Below are 18,979 nucleotides of genomic sequence, written 5' to 3'. Positions count from 1 at the left end.
GTTATTTGTATATACCAACCTATATTTCGTCCAGATATAATTACGTGTCTATCGATCGAACAAGCGATTGCTTATGTCAGCGGACGATGAGGTTGTGATCACTGCGGGCTGGTGTCGATCCAGGCTCAACGGGGTGAATTTGTCAGCTAGTCAGCGCTAAAGTTTAGCGCTCAAAACGGTGCCAACCAGCTCAAATCGATCTCGCTAGAATCTCCCAAGATCGATCTTGGCGGAGGATAAAAACAGCAGCATATCACCTCTCATCCGAAAATCCATCCCCTTGACTCTGAAGTCAAAGTTTATCTGTTGAAGAAGACGCTGAAATCATGTCTGCAAATCAATTCAAGACAATTGTCGCTACAGGCGTCAGCTCGGGTCTGGTAAGATGACATGACATGACATCATTCTGCCCCGACGTCTTCACCCATTTCCCAACCCCTCAAGTTCCCATATTGCACCTTGTAATTCCGGGATCATCGGAACCCACGACCTTCTGCTACCGTGAGAAGGATCCCATGCAATAAACAAATAAACAAAAAGCCCCTGTTTACGGGCCGATCACTAACTCAATCATGATAAATCACAGGGGTTCGAGGCGATCAAGCAACTCTTATCCTCGACGGCGCAACCATATCGCGTCATCCTTGGAGCGCGCAACCCCTCTGCCGCCAAGGAGGCCTTTGACGCGCTCAAGTACGACACGGCGACGCACCGTTTGGACGTCCTCCCGCTGCAGCTGAACGATCTCGGCACAGTCCGCAGCTTCGCCAAAGACACGCTGGTCGGGCTCGGTTCGGAACCGATCAACTATCTCTTCCTCAACGCCGCCGTCGCGTACGCTGCCGAGCGCAAGGCGCCCACGGGAAGCGGCAAGTGGTGCGAGAGCTATGTCGTCAACCACCTGAGCCAGCACTACTTGATGCATCTGCTCCGGGAGAAGGTGGTCGAGTCGAAGACGAGGGTAGTTGTTGTGTCGTCGGGAGCGTTTGAGCAGGTATCCGACCCGAGTAAGTGTCAAACTTTTGTTTTGAGTTTTCTCGTGACCGCGTGAATTATACACAGGCCGTTGAAATGCCCGCTCGTGCTCATGACAAAAACAAAATCACAGGCATGCTCGAAACCATCCTCAAGGCCGGATCCGACGCCGAGGCCATGAAGACATACCCAGCTACCAAGTTCTCCCAGCTGCTCAACGCGCACTGGTGGAGCCGTCAGCTTCGCCCTCGGGGTTGCAGCTTGGTTGCCGTATCGCCGGGCTTCATCCCGTCGACGGGTCTGTCGCGCGAGACGGACTTTGCGGACAAGTTTAAAAACATCCCCGGCGGCAAGTCCGTCCAAGAGGGCGCGGCCAGTCTTTTGGCTGCGTTCACGAGGAACGATCTCCCCGAAGACCAAGACTTGATCTTCCTTACCAGCTGGGGTGAGTGGTGGGGTCGTGACAAGTTGGAGAAGACGTTGGATAAGGGTCTGCAGGATAAGTGGAGCCCTGGGCGGGAAGAGATTGAGGTGGAGGAGGGGCTTTTGTGACTGCGCGCTACCAGCTGAAGTGGCTGAACCGTAGAAAATTGGGAAGGTTTAGCGAACAATCATATGATTCATTTTAGCTGTCAATGGTGTTTACAAAAAGAATATTCGCATCAAGCATTTAATAAACGTATGAATCAATCGATTTGGAACGAGTAGAATATACTTTCTCCAATTGTAACAGGTATATATATATATACCTTAGGTACCTAGGTAGGTACCTAGTATGTATAAAACATTGTCTATATTTGAGGTCTAGATCTAAATGTCTAGATCTAAATGCAACCACAATCTCACTATAAGAGTGTTTAACTTGGGAAATAGAATGAACATCTCACAGGGCAAACTAAATTTGGGGGAAAATTAGGAAGTTGAATGTTGTAGTTTGGATTATACTGGGTTGCTACAAAAATGCCTGCTAAATTTGAACAGTTGATTGGGCGCTTAGGCCTCTCTAGAAAATAATAAATTTGACACCAGCATTGCCAACTTCATGCATTGAAGCAGTACAACTTCTGGTCAACTGCTGCAGTGGACAAAACCTTTGTTAGCGTAAGCAACTTAAGATGCGGCTGTGAACAGGGTGTACACTTGTAAGTGCTTGACGTGGTACAGTAGCACAGTAGCATCTATTCAGCCAAAGGGCGTGACGGGTTGGAGTCACTCAATTGACGATCTGAATTGACGAATCCGCTAGCGCAGCGCAAATGCAACCCCGGAACTAGGCAGTGGACCCTTTTGGAGGCCAAGCCTATCCCAGGCTAAGACAAGAAGCCAGGATGGACATGACGCCTTCCCCGGCCTTGCGCCAAACTCTGTTTTTTTTCTTCTTCTTTTACAACCTCGTTCACTCTGCTGCTTAATTTTTCTTTGGCTTTGTTTCTCATTCTTACCCAGGCAGATATTCATTCTCTACTGCCTGCAACACACCACATAATAAAACCAACAAAATAGATGAACGCCGCACTAGCAGACGAGAACGACCCCCTTTTGGGAACAGTCGCGGAGCAACATGTCCGCCATGCGGTGACCGAGGACCCTGACGACATTGGCTCCGACTCTCAGGAGTCGGGCGCCGTCCTGGTCGATGGAGAGCTGCTCGAGTTTGACCCCAAAGGTGACCCGGAAAATCCGATGGAGTGGGCGCCCGCCTTCAAATGGAGCATTGTCAGCTTGTTGGCCCTTTTTGCATTCTGCATGTGAGTGCATTTTTTTTTGTTTGATGCGAGAATTTGTTCTGCAATTTTTCCTGTGCTGTTGCGTTCCCTGCAAACCATCCTTTTTTTTTTTTTTTTTTTTTTTTTTTTTTTTTTTTTTTTTTTTTTTTTTTCTTCCCTTCGCTGCCAACCCCACCATTTATTTTCATCCGCGAATATCCGAGACCTTTTGCCGCCCTCCAAAGTCGCCACCCAACCCCTGTTCCTTGCATTCCCTAATGAACACTAGGCTGACAAACCACCAACCACGCAACAAATCAGAACATTCACCTGCATTTCCGTCGTCCCAGTCGCCTCACAAATCGTTCGGGACCTGGACGGCGATGATGATAGTTCCCGGGATTCGGCCTCTCGGGCCGCCAGCGCTGCCCTCCTGGTGACCATCTGGGAGCTCGGCGAGGCGGCCGGCCCGCTGCTGATCGCCCCACTGTCCGAGATCTACGGCCGGTGGCCTGTCATCAACGGCGCCAACATCCTCTTCGTGCTGACCACCGTGCTGGCCGCCACGTGCCGCCGCACCGACATGTTCATCGCCGCCCGGGCCATGACCGGCGCCGCCGTCGCCACAAACGTCCTCAACCCGGCCATCGTCGGCGACATGTTTGTGCGCGAGGAGCGCGGCAAGCCCATGAGCCTGTGCATCTTTGCCCCCATGCTCGGCGGAGCCATCGGGCCCATGCTCAGCGGCGCCGTCGCCCAGACCCTTGGCTGGCGGAGCTTCATCTGGATCAGCGCCGGTTTGGCCGCCGGCTGCGAGCTGATCTTTCTGTGCTTCTTCCGCGAGACCTACAAGGTCGCCATCCTAAAGAAGAGGAGGGCCGCCGTTGGAGAGGCCAAGGAGAGAAGCCGACGCGTGGCCTACGGAACCGTGCACGAGTGCCAGAAGGTTGAGGCTCCGGTCAGCAGCGGGCAGATGCTGTACGAGGCTATTCTGCGGCCGGGCATCGTTTTGTGGGGTTCTGGGGTGCTTTTGGCCCTTGCGTTTGCCGGCTCCATCTCCTTTTCGTATTTTTACATCATTTCGGTGACTTTGCCGGAAATGTTGGCGGATCGGTATGGAATGACGCCTGCACAAACGGGTGCTTCAATGCTGAGTTGGAGTAAGTGTTTCTGTCACATTCATCAGTTCGGTGGTATCTCATATACGGCGTACTTTCGTACCTCCTTGCCTCCCTGACTTTCCTTCTGCTTTTTTCATTAAAGAACCGTTCAATCCCTAACGATGCGCCACTTACAGGCTTCGGAGGCTTTATCGCCATCTTCATCTGCAACCGGTTCCTAGACAGCATCTACATCAAGCTCCGCGACAGCAATGGCGGCCGCGGCCTCCCCGAATATCGCCTGCCACTCGTCGTCCTCGGCGCCGTGACCGTACCCCTCGCCACGGCCGGCTACGGTTGGTCGGCAGAACTGCGCCTCCCGCTCCCAGTCCTGCTTGGCACTGTCGTGCTCATGGGCGTGTCCATCATGCTGACGGCGATGCCGCTCATGGCGTACGTGGTCGATGCATTTGGCGTCTACTCGGCCTCGGCTATTACCGGCGTCATCATCCTCAGGTGCCTGATGGGTGCTTTCCTCCCCCTGATGGTCGCGCCGCTCGTGCGGGGCCTGGGTTGGGGTTGGGCATTTACCTGCTTGGCGGGTCTCATCGCCTCTGTAGCTCCTATTCCCATCCTTATCTTGCGATATGGAGAGCGATGGCGGGCTGCCAGTCGGTATTCAAGGGATGCCTGAGATCTAGGTTATGAACTGTATGGATTTATGGACTTGCGCACGCGCCGAGGATCGAAATGATGATAATAAAAAAAAGGAAAAGAGGGATTACATGACGGCTGATGATACTACGCAAACTACTTGGGGGCTGTACGTTGTGGGCTCCCTCAAAGAGGGGGTTGCAATATCATGATTTTTTGACAAAATCGTGGGCCAAAATTTTTCTTGAAAATCGAGCTTACAAATATTTTAACCCATATAAACCGTAGTCTCAGTGCTCAGACTAGACCACCCCTGCTTCGCAGTGGTGGACCGGACGCTCCATGTACCTTTCAGCCACACGGCTTTTCGACCAATCAAATTGGCCGAAAAGATCGCGCCCGTTCTAGTCTGAGGACATCTTGTCAATTATCGCCGCAAGTGGAGGTTAACGCATAGTATACGCACTGTGCACACACTGTGCGCGCATTATATGCGCAACGGCGATACAGTTTTTTAATTGTGTATTTTTTATTTATGAATATTTAATTAAATAAAAATGCTAAAAAAACAGTAAAAATATTGGTATAAAGTTTGAAATTAAGGCTTTTTAATGGTTAAAACTTTATATTTATATACGGTGTATACGAATAAAAATAAAATTAAATAATAATAATATTATTTTTAACGCCCTATACAAAAGTTTATATATAAATAGTAATATATATAAACCGTTTATTCTTATATAATAGTAAGTATAATTATATTAATACCCACGTATAATTTTTCTTTCCAAATTATCGTTCGTTAATTTTTTATTTATATAAATATATGTTAAATTTAATAATTTGTATAAATATTTAATAATTAATATATTTATTAATAAAAGGTTTTATAAAAATATAATTTGGTATAATAAGCCTATATATCTAATAAGTATAATAATTTAATAACGTTTATTTTCTTATTTAATTTAAAATAAATATAAAATAAAATTTAAAAATATGTAAATATATTAAATTTGGATATAAAATACGCAATTTAAATAATATTAAGAAACTTTTTAAACGTGGCCGTTTGGTTACACCGGTTATATAATCGTTAAAATCTTGGTGTTAATATCGTTAAAATTGGTCAAAATATAAACCCGTTTCGATTGCAAATTTATTAAAAATATTTATTATTTTACCTATTCGATTATTTAACATTTTATATTACGTAATATATTAGCCAAAACTTATATATATAATATATACGTATATACCACCCCCCCACGTGCCAAAACATATAAATTTTATTTAAAATAAAAATATAATTAAAAGAAATTAAAAAAGTTAAATATTTATTAAAAATCCAACCTCCACTTGAAAATTAAAGGCACCCATATCCCAATTCGACCAATATGACGATTAAAAATATAAAATAAATCGTTGTTAATTATTTCGTTAATTCCTATATCCAACGTGCAAACCGTTTATTTTTACGATCTTTATTTAATTAATTATAACGGAGTGTCGGTCGCCGAATTGGCGAAATCACCTCCACTTGAGCCCAAAATGAACAAGTTGTCCTCAGACCTGAACCGCTGTGATCTTTGTGTTTGGACCCACAGGTACAAAGCAAAGCCACCAATTGAGCCACAGCTCAATTGGGATCGCGCCGTTCAGGGATGAGCCCTGAGACTATATAAACCGGCAATTGCAACGTTATACAACGCAAAATTAAAACAAATAAATAAATAAATAAACCATTATATTATTAATTTCTATAGTGTTTTAAAGATATACAGTATAAGTATATTTACAATATTATATATAAAATAATATTGGCTTTAAATTGGGATGGTACTCGCAATATATTATCCCCCCCGCCCGGTTAAAAATATAAATAAAAATATTTTGAATATAAAAAAATAAATTTGGTTGTAAAATTAACAAACTATTGTTTTGGCTGTAAATTATAAAAAAGGAAGGTTTTATACAAATTAATTTAATTTTTAATTAATTTAATTAAGAGTTAAATGTAGTAAATTAACTTAATATAATAGTGAAAAGTTAATTCTTCAATTTAAATATTTATATTAATATAATATAATAAAGTTTTTTTTAATGTTTAATTTTATAAGTACAAATATTATATTTGTTTAAATTTAAATTACACTTTGCATTATTATTATTAATGTAAAACTTAATTATATCAAAAAATTGATAAATATATTAATTATATAAATTTTCTTTCACCATTAGTTTTAATTTGTTTTATTACATTTATTTCTTTATTAAATTTTGTAGGAAATAAATAAATTGGTTGGAAAATTGTTTTCTTTTAAATCTTACAGCCAAAACACCATCCTTTTAATTTTAATTTTAAACTTTATACCTTTAATCAATTTTACTGTCAAACCTTTTTCTTTTATATTTATAAGACTTATATTAATATCTTGTACCGGGGGGGGGGGGGGTGGAATAATATATTAACAGTACCAATTCAAATTTGATTGAAAGAATTTTTAATTCAATTTAATTTAAATTATAATTACAAAATGACGTAAAAAAATAAAAGTTTTACATTTAGTAATAACATTTTGGTTTTTAAAGTATTTGTTTTACATAAAGCTTCATTTTACATTAATTTATGGTACGGCCCTTTTCAGCCGGGTTTTTCATTAGCGACAGTGGCCCACGATTTTGTCAAAAATCATGATATTGCAACCCCCTCTTTGAGGGGGCCCACAACGTACAGTCCCAAGTAATAAAAAGTGCATGAATGAGGCGTTCGAATAGCAACATCACAAATACACATTATTTTGACTACTGACGGCTGATTTTAACACAGTATCGATGATGGACCTTTCCTGCGAGGTAAACGGGGTACAGACAAGCAGTTTGCAACTTGGTGGGCAGGCCAATATGCTTGATATGAGCCGAGTGAACTGCTCCCATATTAGCAGACTCACGCTGAGGAATTCGTACAAGGCGCTATCTTGCCCAAGAATGCGACGAATAAAGTACCAGTATGCAATAATTTACGCCTGATAGCCTTCTCGCACATGTACCACCCTGAACCCAGAAAACGCACTCATCGGGTCAGGTGAATAGACTGAGTGAAGGAAATGGGTAGCTGTCAAGTAAGAAATCTGCGTATCGACATGAAGGCCCTCGAGTGAAATATTATCGTCGTAATGCAGTCTGTAATTCTGGGCTCATGATGTTCGACGACCCTCACTGTAGGTCGGGCTGTTCATGCAGCACGCAACCGTGCCCTCGCCATTCATGCCGATTGGCCGACCTAAGCATGTAAGATGGGGATGAGAGGCGACTGGTGGTGATGTCCGTCGTCAAATCCACAAACGGGTCTCCAATAAATTCCCGAGATGGAGTTGCTCATACAAGGCATTGTGAGTTGAGAGTAAATGGTCATGTGGAAGGAAAAACAAAAAACCGCCCGAGAGATGAGGCAGGGCAAATGAAGGAGAATGCTATGTTTGGCCGTGCTACTGTTTTCATCGCCAGAATGCAACGTTCCTGACTCGTGCTGCCCCCTTCGGTTTGATACCATGCCCATTTGACACTTGCCAAGAGAGCACTGGAGCACCTTAACGGCCAGCGCATGCCGACTTTCCGATACCTTTTGCGACGGGAAATTCCGTGCACGTGCAGTATGAATGGCCTGCGCTGGAGAATGGTTCAGGTTGCTCATCAAAGTCCCACGCGGAAATGTAAGCCATATTGGACTGTTTGGCTACCGAGACTGTTGATGCCCCATGCGACCACCAGTTTTGGCCGCCGTAACGCGGGTTTCGCTGTGATAAAAATGCACGCGAGATTTATTACAGAACTCGGCAACCGAGGAACAACAGGATGGGCAACTAAGAATTCCTCTCATAGGGCTATAATAACCATCGAATTGTTGCAATGGGTATTGGTTCCAAAGAAGACCAAGTTCAAGTGTGGATATCCGAGCAAATTACGGCGAAAAGATGCCGCGATAGAACCACGGATCAAAATGGCCGGCCCTATGACTGGGCTGCGCTATAGCACATTCCCAGCTCAATTTTTCGCATTGACCAACGGCTTCGCTTCGGAGCAGGACTTACTTTGTGTGCATGTGTAAAGGGCAAAGTAAAAAGAGTAGTAGAAGTGACAAGCAGGGATATCCCGGGAACAAGAGATCCGTCCCCACGAGAGGTTGCCCTTCCAGGGCTGAACGGCTATCCGCCCGCCAATTAGAACCCCGATAGCTCAGTGAAGCACAGCAGCAAAGGGAAAAAAGGACTAGACTCGGTGACATTCCGCGACAAGACCCTTCATCATTCATGCACGGCATGCCATTCCACTCACACCTCATTTACTTGGCCAGTGTCACGAGGCCTCACTTTTTTTTGCTTTAGAGTGTGATTTGGGCCAATTTTCATTTATGGACAATCTATGAGGTACGGCGGGCTTATTGGTGGGCATCTGGAAACTTAACGATATGATGACATCCCTGAATCCTTAACCATGGTATCATCGTCGGTGAGCCAGGTTCCTGTGGGGCTTAGCTGAGCGAACTGGATGGGGATCGCGAAAGGAAAAAGGAGAAGGCATCCCTGTTTCCATCCAATCCTCATACCAATCGGATGACGGCAAGCCAACCGATCGGACAAACATCAGTGCTATGACCTTTCGGCAACATTCGCGAATGGCTAGTGGACATTAATGGTTTACATCCCGCGGGGCTGCCGATCTTGGCCATACTCTAAGCATATTTTATGAAGGCCCTCGCAGGTGGAGTTCACCACCATCAAACGGCTGGGCATGCAGCTTACCTCCCCTTAGCTTCTCACCAGGCCGGCACAAACCTACTTCGCCTCCTTGGGCCCCCCCAGAAATAGAGCCATACAGGTTGAGAACCTGGGTGTTTTTACCGATGATTTGGCCAGTGAGAAAAGGAATTAGCAAGATAAGCTATATCCCTTCCTGATATTGCGCAGTGCGATGGTTGCAACTGCAGACCCCAACTGTGGAGATCCAGCCAGACAAACGAAGAAAGAGGTGTCTCTACTTACCTTGGCGACGAGGGTGGTGAGGAAATCCACAAAGAAACACACCATCACGCTGAGGAAGGGGAGGACGGGAGTCATTTTTCTACAACTATGCGGCATGCAACCACCAGAATCTTTCTCTATTCCCCTTTCTTCTCCCTCATCCTCACAACCTCTCACAGCTTGAGATACCACACTCATTTAAACACTTTCTTTTAATTTTCTCTTCCCTCATTTTCCTTCGCTGCCCAGCAAATACCAACCTCCCTCCACCAGACAAGATGCAGTTCAAGAACATCCTCCTCCTGGCTTCTGCCACCAGCGTCCTGGCTGCCCCGACCACCCTCGAGGCACCAGTCGCCAACGTGGACGCCGGGGCTGCGGCCATCGAGTTCGGCACCGCCGGCCACGTCGAGGCCCAGATCGCAGCCGAGGAGCCCAAGCGCAGTCTCGTCGAGCGCCAGGTCATCTCGGGCGCCATCATCGGTGTCCTGACGCCCATCCTCCAGGACCTTGCCACCAGGGCCGTCAACAAGGCCATCAAGCAGGCCGGAATCTTCATCAAGGACTTGCGCAACTGGACCGCCGCCCGCGAGGCCTTCACCCAGGCCACCGTCCGCGAGATGTGGTACAACAACCCCGACCCGGCCAAGTACCCCGCCGTCATCTGCTACAACAAGGGTTACCACCTCGAGAGACCCGAGGGCATCGCCGGGTGGACAAAGGTCGAGCTCAAGACTGGTCTCCTCCACACCGACTACGACTGCATGTACATGGAGGGCAACAACAACTTCTACACCTGGTCAGACGGCGGCTACATCAACTACGCTTTCGGCATCGACAGGAACCGCTGCGAGTTTGACCGCTCCACTGGTGATGTCCTCTGCAGGTAGATGGTTTACTGTTCCTGCCGTGGCTTACCTTTGGGCTCGCGAGATGGAGGGAAAATTAAAGAAGAAAGTTGGAAATCGTAACGACGAGAAGGGATTCTGGGCCACGCACTTATTCAATTACTTCCAGGCGGTCAGAAACCTGCCGATGCGTTCATAATGGTCTGTGGTTAATCTTGATCGCGCGGTCAAACACATGCAAGTACAACCTGTGTTCTTGCAACAGTCTTTTAGACTGTCACCAACGTGAGACTGTATAATTCTAGCTTTATAATATATACAATGTTTATTACCACGCACTCTGGTTCTTTTATTTTAATTCGGCCATTTACCTGCTCGTTTTATCCTGCACAGTCTCAAGGAATAAATGTTGGGTAGGCATGCTTCAACCCCCTGACCGGCTCTAGAGGCCCATTGAATGGGATTCACCCGAATTAAGCTTTCCAACAGCCTTGACTTACGCTCTAGACCTATGCGTTATTTATGCCTTCTCCTCTTCAGTTGGTCTCCCAATTGATCCGCCTTTCCTCAGGTGCGGGCTATCCTACCTACTGCCTACCTAGCCTACATTCTCGTATACTTTTCCTAACTTATTCTCGTGGTCAATGATGCACGTGATGGGCCTGTGTCTCATGCCCAGCACTCCATTCATCCCTACGGAATGGTGTAGAAAGTTCTCAAGGACGTGGTGACATAAAAAGTAATGATTTTTTTTGAAGCCAAATCAAATGATACTCCAACAAAGTCTGTGCGTGCCATACAGATATGGCTTGTTGAGAAATACTGTCACTGTCACTGTCACCCCAGCGTTGCTATTAAATGATTTTCCCTTAGCTCAATACGGGCCAACACCGGAACCATTAGGTCTCTCGGGAACCCAGCCCCCGAGGCCTGCGGAGAGCTTGTCCATCCCAGTCTTTCGTGTCCTTCTGGGCGCTGCTACCCTGTCCTTCTCTGCTGTTGCTCAATATAAGCATAAGTCAGCAAAAAAGTGATCTACGACCTCTTGTAGTCACCTAACAAGGTGTGTGTGGGATGCGAAGGAGACTTGCCAGCAGACTGATCTGTTTCTTGCTGCTCCTTGAGCTCATCGATAGTGTCTACGGACTCGACTGACGCACTGGCCTGCTGGGTGTTGGCCGGGTAGATTTTCTTGGATGGCGAAATGCGGTTGAGAATCGCGGCCAGCTTCGTCTGCTTCTTTGGCGGAGCAAGGCCTGATGAGTTGGAGACATCCGCAGCGACAGATCCTGTGTGGCTGGATACGTCCATGGCCAATGAGGGAGACTCGATAAACAGGTCTGGTAAATAGGTCAGGAACAAATGTGTCGAGAGGCTGCAAATTAGAGAACTCTTGGTACTTGCTTATTGTGGAAGATATCACAGCTCAAGCCGTAGGAGGAAAATGAAGGCCAAAGCGGTCCTTAAATATCGAACGACAGTCAGCAGTGATTGTTGAATGACATTAAAGGTCCTATCTCATCAATCACCACCCGTTCGTTGGTTTGACTTCAACTTTGCGCAGCTTTCAAGATTGGCGAGTCCGCCCGTCAGCGGCTTGTCCGGATTGGGAAACTCCGTCGCCGATTCGGGCCGTCTTGCATGTCGTACGATATTGGGAAAAATCAGGGACGTCATATTGTTTATCTAAGCCAATAGAATGACATTGGTGTACCTTTTTGAGTTCTTTTGATAAAATCCAAGTCATGAAAAAAGCTCCAGGACACTCTGTCCCTAATCTAGATACTACCTCCATCCACAGATAAGGCCGCTTACAGGACGTACTGATCATTTGCTTTTTGTTAGAGCCTGAGTCAAACGATAAGAAGATTATCAAGGGGGATTTTATGCTTTTTTTTTTTTTTACTCACCCTGAATTCATGGTTCTCGCGGTCCGTCAGGTCGAAAAACTCACTGTTTTCCCTGTGGGCCTCATGCGCGTACTTTTGGTCCCGCTTCTTGTTCTCCCACATATAGTAGAGCATGAGTACGACGGTCAACAGAGCGGCGAACGCAGTCGACACGACCATGGCGATTTTAGCCGGGATGAAGCGCGGCTTGTCCTGATCGCGGAAGGTCAAGGGGCCGATAATGTTGCCCACACCTGAATAAAGACGGCAGGTGAGCAGCATGCAGAGGGAAGGATGAGGAGCAGGTGGGTGACAGTGATTGCTGGGACGAGATCAGAAACTGGTCACGGGTACGTACAAAATGATATCAGCACAATGGCGTTCATGGTAACCTTCTTGGTGTGTCCGGCGTAGTTGGCCCCGGCATATGAGTACATGAGAGGTAGGGAGGAGCCGATAAAATTGGCCGAGTAGTTGCCGATCATTTTTCCCGCAACATAACCATCCTCGGGGAGAAAGGCCATGAGATTGCTGCCAAGAAACCCCATACCGAGGGTGGCAAGGATGAAGGGGCCCCTGAGATTAAATCTACCGGCGAACCAGGTTCCAGTGATTGTAGCAAAGCAGGCAACGGCGCCAGAGGGTATAGACAGCAAGGCAGCCTGTTTTGAAGTAAATCCGAAACTTTGGATGACAGAGGCCTGGTAGCTGCTGATGAAGCCGTTGGGTATGTTTGAAGAAAGCACAATCAGGACGAGTAGAAACGTCTGCGGGTCTCGAAAGCACTCAACCACCTGGTACATCTTGAGATGCTTGTTCTCCACACCTGTTTTGTTACCTCTGAGCCGCTCGATGGCCCAGAACTTTTCTTCCTCGGTCAAACGCGACTTCATGGGGCTGTCGGGCATGAAGAAAACGACCAGGATACCGACGGCGACTGTTATCAGTCCAAACACGAGGAACATGATCTGCCACGACCGCATGACGTTGCCCGTGTAGTGCTGGAACCCGAACGATGTCAAGGCGCCCACCATCTTGCCAATTCCCGTACCGACATACCACAAGCCAACCCGGGGAGGCTGCTCCGACTTGCGGTACCACATGGTGGTGATGAGAATCAGGGAGGGAGCCACGACGGCCTCGAAGCACCCCAGTAGGACCCTCAAGGTCACTAGTCCCGCCCAGTTGTTTGCGGCTGCGGTGCACGCGACCATCATGCCCCAGGCGCAGACGTTGAATCCGAGGTATTTGGACGTTGGGAGCCGTTGCATCAGGTAGCCGGTAGGGAACTCGAAAATTAGGTAGGAGACGTAGAAGATGAGGGCCAGCTGTGAGTACTGATCCGTGTTGATGCCTGTGTCTTTTTGCAGTCCCATGACATTGGCGTAGTTGACTGTTGGGGCGTTAGTACTGATTTATCCGGTAGAGGAAAAAAAGGAGTTGAATAAAGTCGGTCGTTGGTCTGGACTTACTGAGGGTCTTGTCGAGGTATTGCAGAAAGTAGCACGCAACTTTGTGACTCTATTGTCAGTTCATCGTTCCATTTCCAGGGGAGCAGATCCACAAGAAGCTCTCTACCCACACATCAGAGGCATGATGGTGCGGTCTATTTTCCTAAGCAATCGCTTCTCATCGGCCTCTGTCATGACTGTCGCAGTGCCATTGTTGAGAAACTGCAAGGCGGCATCGCCATCGCTGACGTTACCATTTCCACCGTCATATTTCGGGTCGACTATGGTCTGCTCCTTTTCCGACATTTTGCTCTCGATGGGTGGGTTCCGGATGAATGTTCAAATGTCGAGGCACAAAGCTGTCGCTGAAAAACTCCATCGTTTCTCATTTATACCATCCATAAATACGTATTGCTACACTACGTGTTACTGTCTAGTCGTCATTGCGGGGTTTTCCCCTCTTCCCCGTCTCCGATGTCCCTTATCTTCTATGCGGCAGCATCACCAATGCAGCAGTAAAAAGGGAGCCTGAATCCGGAGTGTATTCAGTATCTAGCTTATTACCTTCCCATAAAATTACTATCAGAATTGGAGTTATGGATCAATGCTTGCCCGAACATCGGCGTGGGGCCTCCGCAACATCATGCCGATCGCAGATCGTCAGCCTATCTGCTCCGCTCATCCATCCCGCATCTGTGGCCTTTGATTAGGGGGCGAGATGTAAAGAGGCAGGGGAATGAGAGCTTATCACGCGGCGAACTGTCTAAGACCCGACCGGGAGAAGAGCTGGCTGCAGCGTTTCAAAGCTATGTGCTTTCTTTTTAAAAGAAATGCCGAACCGCCGAGAGGGTTGGGTCGCCTGCTTAATTTGGCTATCTAGTTGCCGGAGCATTTATCCCCAGTGAAATTCGACTTGCGCGGTACCGAACTACATCGGAACTAAGGTGTCCTCTTGTCTCAGGTTATTGATTTTGATAGGGATTAGTCGTCTATAGGTGTTGCCAAGAACCACCTAACGAACATGTCGGTAGGTATCCCTCGCGCGCGGCCCGCCACACTGGGCAAAAAGCGTGTTGTACCAAAGGCCTTCACTTCCGGCTTATTTAGCGATCTGTACATGATAAATAAGGGTGTAGTTATTTCACCGCCACGGTTCGAATAATTTACGGCCATGTGGATACTTTTACAGTGCAAATAATCGACGGCATACAGCCGTTTTGCGAAGCCACAGATAACCAACAGAATTTACCTTTGCACCCTCAACACCATTCGACCATCTGCACCACCTACCATTACCACCCACCACCCATTATTTATATTTTTAGTTTAAAATAGACGCGTCCGTAATTACGGTATCGTTTTAACTCGTATACACGTGCACGTATCGGGCTGTATATTATTAAAAAGTCCAAATTGTACGTGTCTCGATTTTTTATATCGGTAATTGCCGTATACAATTAGCTTTTGTGTGGCGCTTCCTACCAGGGGGCAATGACACCGTTAAAATATCCATATGGCCGTAAATTAGTCGAACCGTGGCGGTGAAATAGCTAGACCCATAAATAACCACGCCCATAAATAATCACGCCCATAAATAATCACTCTTATAAATAACCACTCTTATAAATAACTAAACTCATGAATAAACTGTTAGAAAGCTTGACTAAAGCTGAATTTGATTGCTTTAGTTAATATAAGAAATTGTTTAAATTAAGCTAAGCTATTCAGTCATTAATTAGTTAATAAGTCAGAGAATATTATGCGTATATTATTTGTTGACAGCTCTTATTTAAAATAAATACTTTCTACATATAAATAGAAATGTTTAATAACTTAAGGTTAGCACTACGAGTAAATGTACAAATGGATGCTTAAAGCAGTTATGTATGCTATTTACTAAAATAAGCAATGAAGTAAATATATTGAAACAACTGATTATATAAATGGGGGGTTAATCTGCTGTTCAAAGGCACTATTTGTTCAAACCATCCTTCTTCATCGTTTTAACAATACGATTACTTGGCACCCTTCATTCAACGTGGCTTTCTGCTATACGTCTCACCTTTTGCTTACAATTCTCTGTCTTACTTTTATTACAGTCTTCACACTCCAAATAATAACAAACATTCTCAAAATGAAGACCTCTCCCATCCTCACTTTTGTTATAATGGTTACCGCCGCTCTCGCCCTTCCTGCAGTTACTACAAACACCGAAAACATTCATATCGCTCAGAGAGAGAACGAGATCGGTACTCCTAAAATGCATCGGAGATCACCGATGTTCCCAAACAGCGTCTTAATGAACGCTTACTCTAAGCAAGTTGGCGAATGCTTAATCCGACAAACTGTTATCGATAGATACCCGGACTGGCATGAGCGATTGAGATACTGTATTAACGGGGGCAATTAAAGGAAATTTATATTCTTTTTGTTCTTTTTAACAATTGGTTTTATCCTTGGCGTATAAGCGCTACCATGCTCGTTTGCTTTCCTGTTTAATTATTTAGACTATTGGTTTTTAGTTTGCTCTTTACTTCAACTCGGTTTCTATTCCAAGTACAATTCCTCAGGCTCGCTGTATCACCTTTACCGATCTTACTATTGTTTTATCTATCAAATAAATATAATCTCTACACGGTTAAAGTGCCCACGCCCGCGGGCAGCGCCGACACCAACAAGGCCTCCGCCGCCCCCAGAAGCAGCAGCGTTAGCGTAATGCTTATCATGGCGCATAAAACTTGGCAGGCCCAGGACGGCTGCGCCGTAGCCTCCAAAAATGTCAACAAATGTCCTGGCCCGGTGTATTTCAAAAGGCTGACCACGGCCCGATGAAGTGCGTCGGATAACGTTACATAACGGGTCCCAAAATTGCAGGCTGCGACGCCTTCTTTTAACACCCTTTAATACTTTTGCGAATAGTAGTTGGGAAGGTAATCACTTTATCATTTTATGTGTTTGGTGGTGATGGACTTGTTTGGGGGGTTTGCAATGACCAGGCCTTTACAATGCCTCTGCCAAAATACAAAGGGGTGGACAAATACATTTTGTTTTTTTATCAATTATTTTCGCGGCAGCTGTAGACTGTAAAAACTTGGAAATTTAGCGCAAGGAGGTAGTCAATTTGTGAGCCGGTATTAAAAATCACTTTCTGTTTCAACTTCGCCCTTTTAAAAAGTTGGTTAAAGGTGCCAAAAGGCCGTCTTGGCTTGGTTCTTCTTGGAGGCTTTTCCTACTTTGATGGCATTTAAAATCGCCCGCCCCCGGCTACAGTTTATCAGTTGTACGGAGCTTTATGAGATTTCGCTAGAATGAAAATGTTAATATACGTCGACCTTTTGCTTATATCAGCTGCCCTACCACTCTTCTTACTTTATTTTCGCTGAGAGATTTATTCCCACACATGATTAACTTTAAACACGAAGGAACATCCAACTACGTTGAGATATAAACGTGCGGGGGTTTTATAGAATTAATCGATTACCTTGCCAAATTATCGCATTTAAATTCCCTACATCCACGAAACTGCCAACTCCCTCAGCCTACACTTCTACTTCTGTTTTCATTGTCCGTTTTGAATCTCTTCCGCCGTTTTTGCTTATATACAGGCGCTCCGGGACGTAAAGCAGTATTTGTTTGGAAAAGAAGCAGAAGTGAAAGCTGGAGCCTTTGCCGTTCGTTTAGAAATAGTAATGTGTTACGAACCCAATGATAATAAAGAAGAAGAATAAGGTTATTAATATTTGTAACGGGTTTTTCTTTTGGGAAACGCTGTTTAAACAGTATTTGTTGTAAGGTAACTATTGATGTATTGGACAGGCAAAACTTTATTAGTTAAAACGTCCACTCTTATTTTTATTGCATTTTTATTTACATCGTTGAACTGCTTGTCAACCTTTTTTTCAAATTTATCGGCCGACGGTATCATGGTAAAACATGATTAAAACTATCTCTAACATTCATGGATTGTATCTCTTTCCGGATCCAATAATAATCCAGCATCCATTAAGAAAAAACCGATAATTCTTGGTTTTTTCTATTTCATATGTTTCACTCCGTCTTTCCCCAGGAACTGGCAATGCCTACATAAGTATTAGTTTTAATCTGTCATTAACGTTTAATTGTTATGATATCGGGCGTTTTTTGCTTTGTCCGTTTGCAGAATAGCCTTTTAACAGTTCCTTTATGAGCCAGCTTGCGACGACGCTAATGATAATATTCGGCCGAATAGTGGACATGCATTTCGACGTTAGTTTTTACAACTATTACCGCTGCTGAAAGGTTTGATTGGAAATATTAAAGCGAATGAGTAGGACAAATAGATCGAAAAACGTTTAACGTTATTCCATAAACAGGACTTTGCAAACAGGTTTCAATGTGACCACATGACCTCACGTAGTCCCCCAGAAAGTGATCTTGGTGACCGTGAGCCGGATCCAGCGAACTCCTTAGGAATGAGATAGATTGTTGCTAATTTAAGCTCTTTTGAAAACTAGTTGGATCCATAATGGCGACCGTTTTTCGTCCTTGTCTTGGAAAACCCAGATTGGGGATAATTCTAATCACCAATCTAGCGAAAATGGCATGTGGGCTGAACCACTTTTAAACAGCACCTGAGCAGCTAGAGCAGCCTCTGAGTTTGGGTAATTTCTGCCTGCGAAGCCTGAACAGAAGTGGTGCAGGTCTCGTGGTAGATGCCAGGTATGCAGGGGTCTGGTTTTGTCGGTGGTTACAGCAAGGATATGCTATTAAACAACTCCTGATGCTTGGGTCTTTTTCCGCAGGGGAAATTTCCAGCCTCGGCCGCAGAATAAAGTTCTCGGAAAGTTTATAATAGGCAAGGAGCGACATGCCTATGGAGACCCTGGATTCCCACACATCGTATGGGAACACCTTATGGCGCAGCCCCGCGGCAACTTCCCTATAGACCAGGTCTAGAACCCCCTTTAGACATTGGCAGACTGTAGGATTATAGCGCACTGTATTAATTTCACTAATTCAGCGGCCCAATCTGACTTATTCGGGTGGGGCAACAAGCGGTGGTCGGTTGCTTTTTTTTCGTTTACAATGTGACAGTGAAGTCGGCTTTTTGACCGTCTACCAGGGCCATATTCTCTTTATTGGATCAAAAATACCAAACACTGCAGTGGATGGTTTTGCTCCTTGATACAAGGTATGCAAGACCCTACTATCGTAGGTATATACTACTACTTCCTTGATTAGTGCCTTCGAAAGCAATGTCTATTCTATTCTAATCTAAATTTATCAACATATGTCTGATTATTCCAGGCAATTCCTCTGTCTCGGTCTTGATATCAACAGCTTCTAAGACACA

At 45.3% G+C, this 18,979-nt stretch overlaps 5 protein-coding genes across 5 annotated transcripts; 4 read left to right on the top strand and 1 right to left on the bottom strand.

Annotated features, from left to right (window-relative positions):
- The first annotated feature begins 161 nt into the window (after positions 1 to 161).
- PgNI_11322 (uncharacterized protein) lies at positions 162 to 1,655 on the top strand. The gene is made up of 3 exons (XM_031131292.1): positions 162 to 380; positions 587 to 1,007; positions 1,109 to 1,655. The coding sequence occupies exons 1-3, from the start codon at positions 327 to 329 to the stop codon at positions 1,525 to 1,527; spliced, it is 894 nt and encodes a 297-aa protein (XP_030976939.1). The 5' UTR covers positions 162 to 326; the 3' UTR covers positions 1,528 to 1,655.
- Positions 1,656 to 2,372: 717 nt separating this feature from the next.
- PgNI_11321 (uncharacterized protein) lies at positions 2,373 to 4,806 on the top strand. Its single transcript, XM_031131291.1, has 3 exons — positions 2,373 to 2,723; positions 3,003 to 3,841; positions 3,979 to 4,806. The coding sequence occupies exons 1-3, from the start codon at positions 2,479 to 2,481 to the stop codon at positions 4,473 to 4,475; spliced, it is 1,581 nt and encodes a 526-aa protein (XP_030976938.1). The 5' UTR covers positions 2,373 to 2,478; the 3' UTR covers positions 4,476 to 4,806.
- A 4,931-nt stretch (positions 4,807 to 9,737) lies between these two features.
- Positions 9,738 to 10,349, top strand: PgNI_11320 (uncharacterized protein; the record flags this gene model as incomplete). Its single annotated transcript, XM_031131290.1, has 1 exon — positions 9,738 to 10,349. The coding sequence occupies one exon, from the start codon at positions 9,738 to 9,740 to the stop codon at positions 10,347 to 10,349; it is 612 nt and encodes a 203-aa protein (XP_030976937.1).
- Positions 10,350 to 11,181: 832 nt separating this feature from the next.
- PgNI_11319 (uncharacterized protein) lies at positions 11,182 to 13,953 on the bottom strand (the record flags this gene model as incomplete). Its single annotated transcript, XM_031131289.1, has 6 exons — positions 11,182 to 11,303; positions 11,363 to 11,699; positions 12,218 to 12,450; positions 12,555 to 13,589; positions 13,669 to 13,707; positions 13,779 to 13,953. The coding sequence occupies 6 exons, from the start codon at positions 13,951 to 13,953 to the stop codon at positions 11,182 to 11,184; spliced, it is 1,941 nt and encodes a 646-aa protein (XP_030976745.1).
- A 1,828-nt stretch (positions 13,954 to 15,781) lies between these two features.
- On the top strand, positions 15,782 to 16,057 carry PgNI_11318 (uncharacterized protein; the record flags this gene model as incomplete). Its single annotated transcript, XM_031131288.1, has 1 exon — positions 15,782 to 16,057. One exon carries the CDS (start codon positions 15,782 to 15,784, stop codon positions 16,055 to 16,057), a length of 276 nt encoding a protein of 91 aa, XP_030976746.1.
- Positions 16,058 to 18,979: the final 2,922 nt, after the last annotated feature.

This window comes from Pyricularia grisea, chromosome VI (genome assembly GCF_004355905.1).
Source record: "Pyricularia grisea strain NI907 chromosome VI, whole genome shotgun sequence".
In the NCBI taxonomy this organism is placed as follows: Eukaryota; Fungi; Ascomycota; class Sordariomycetes; order Magnaporthales; family Pyriculariaceae; genus Pyricularia; species Pyricularia grisea.
Note: the sequence above shows the minus strand (reverse complement) of the source record. Positions and strands in the feature narration are given on the sequence as shown.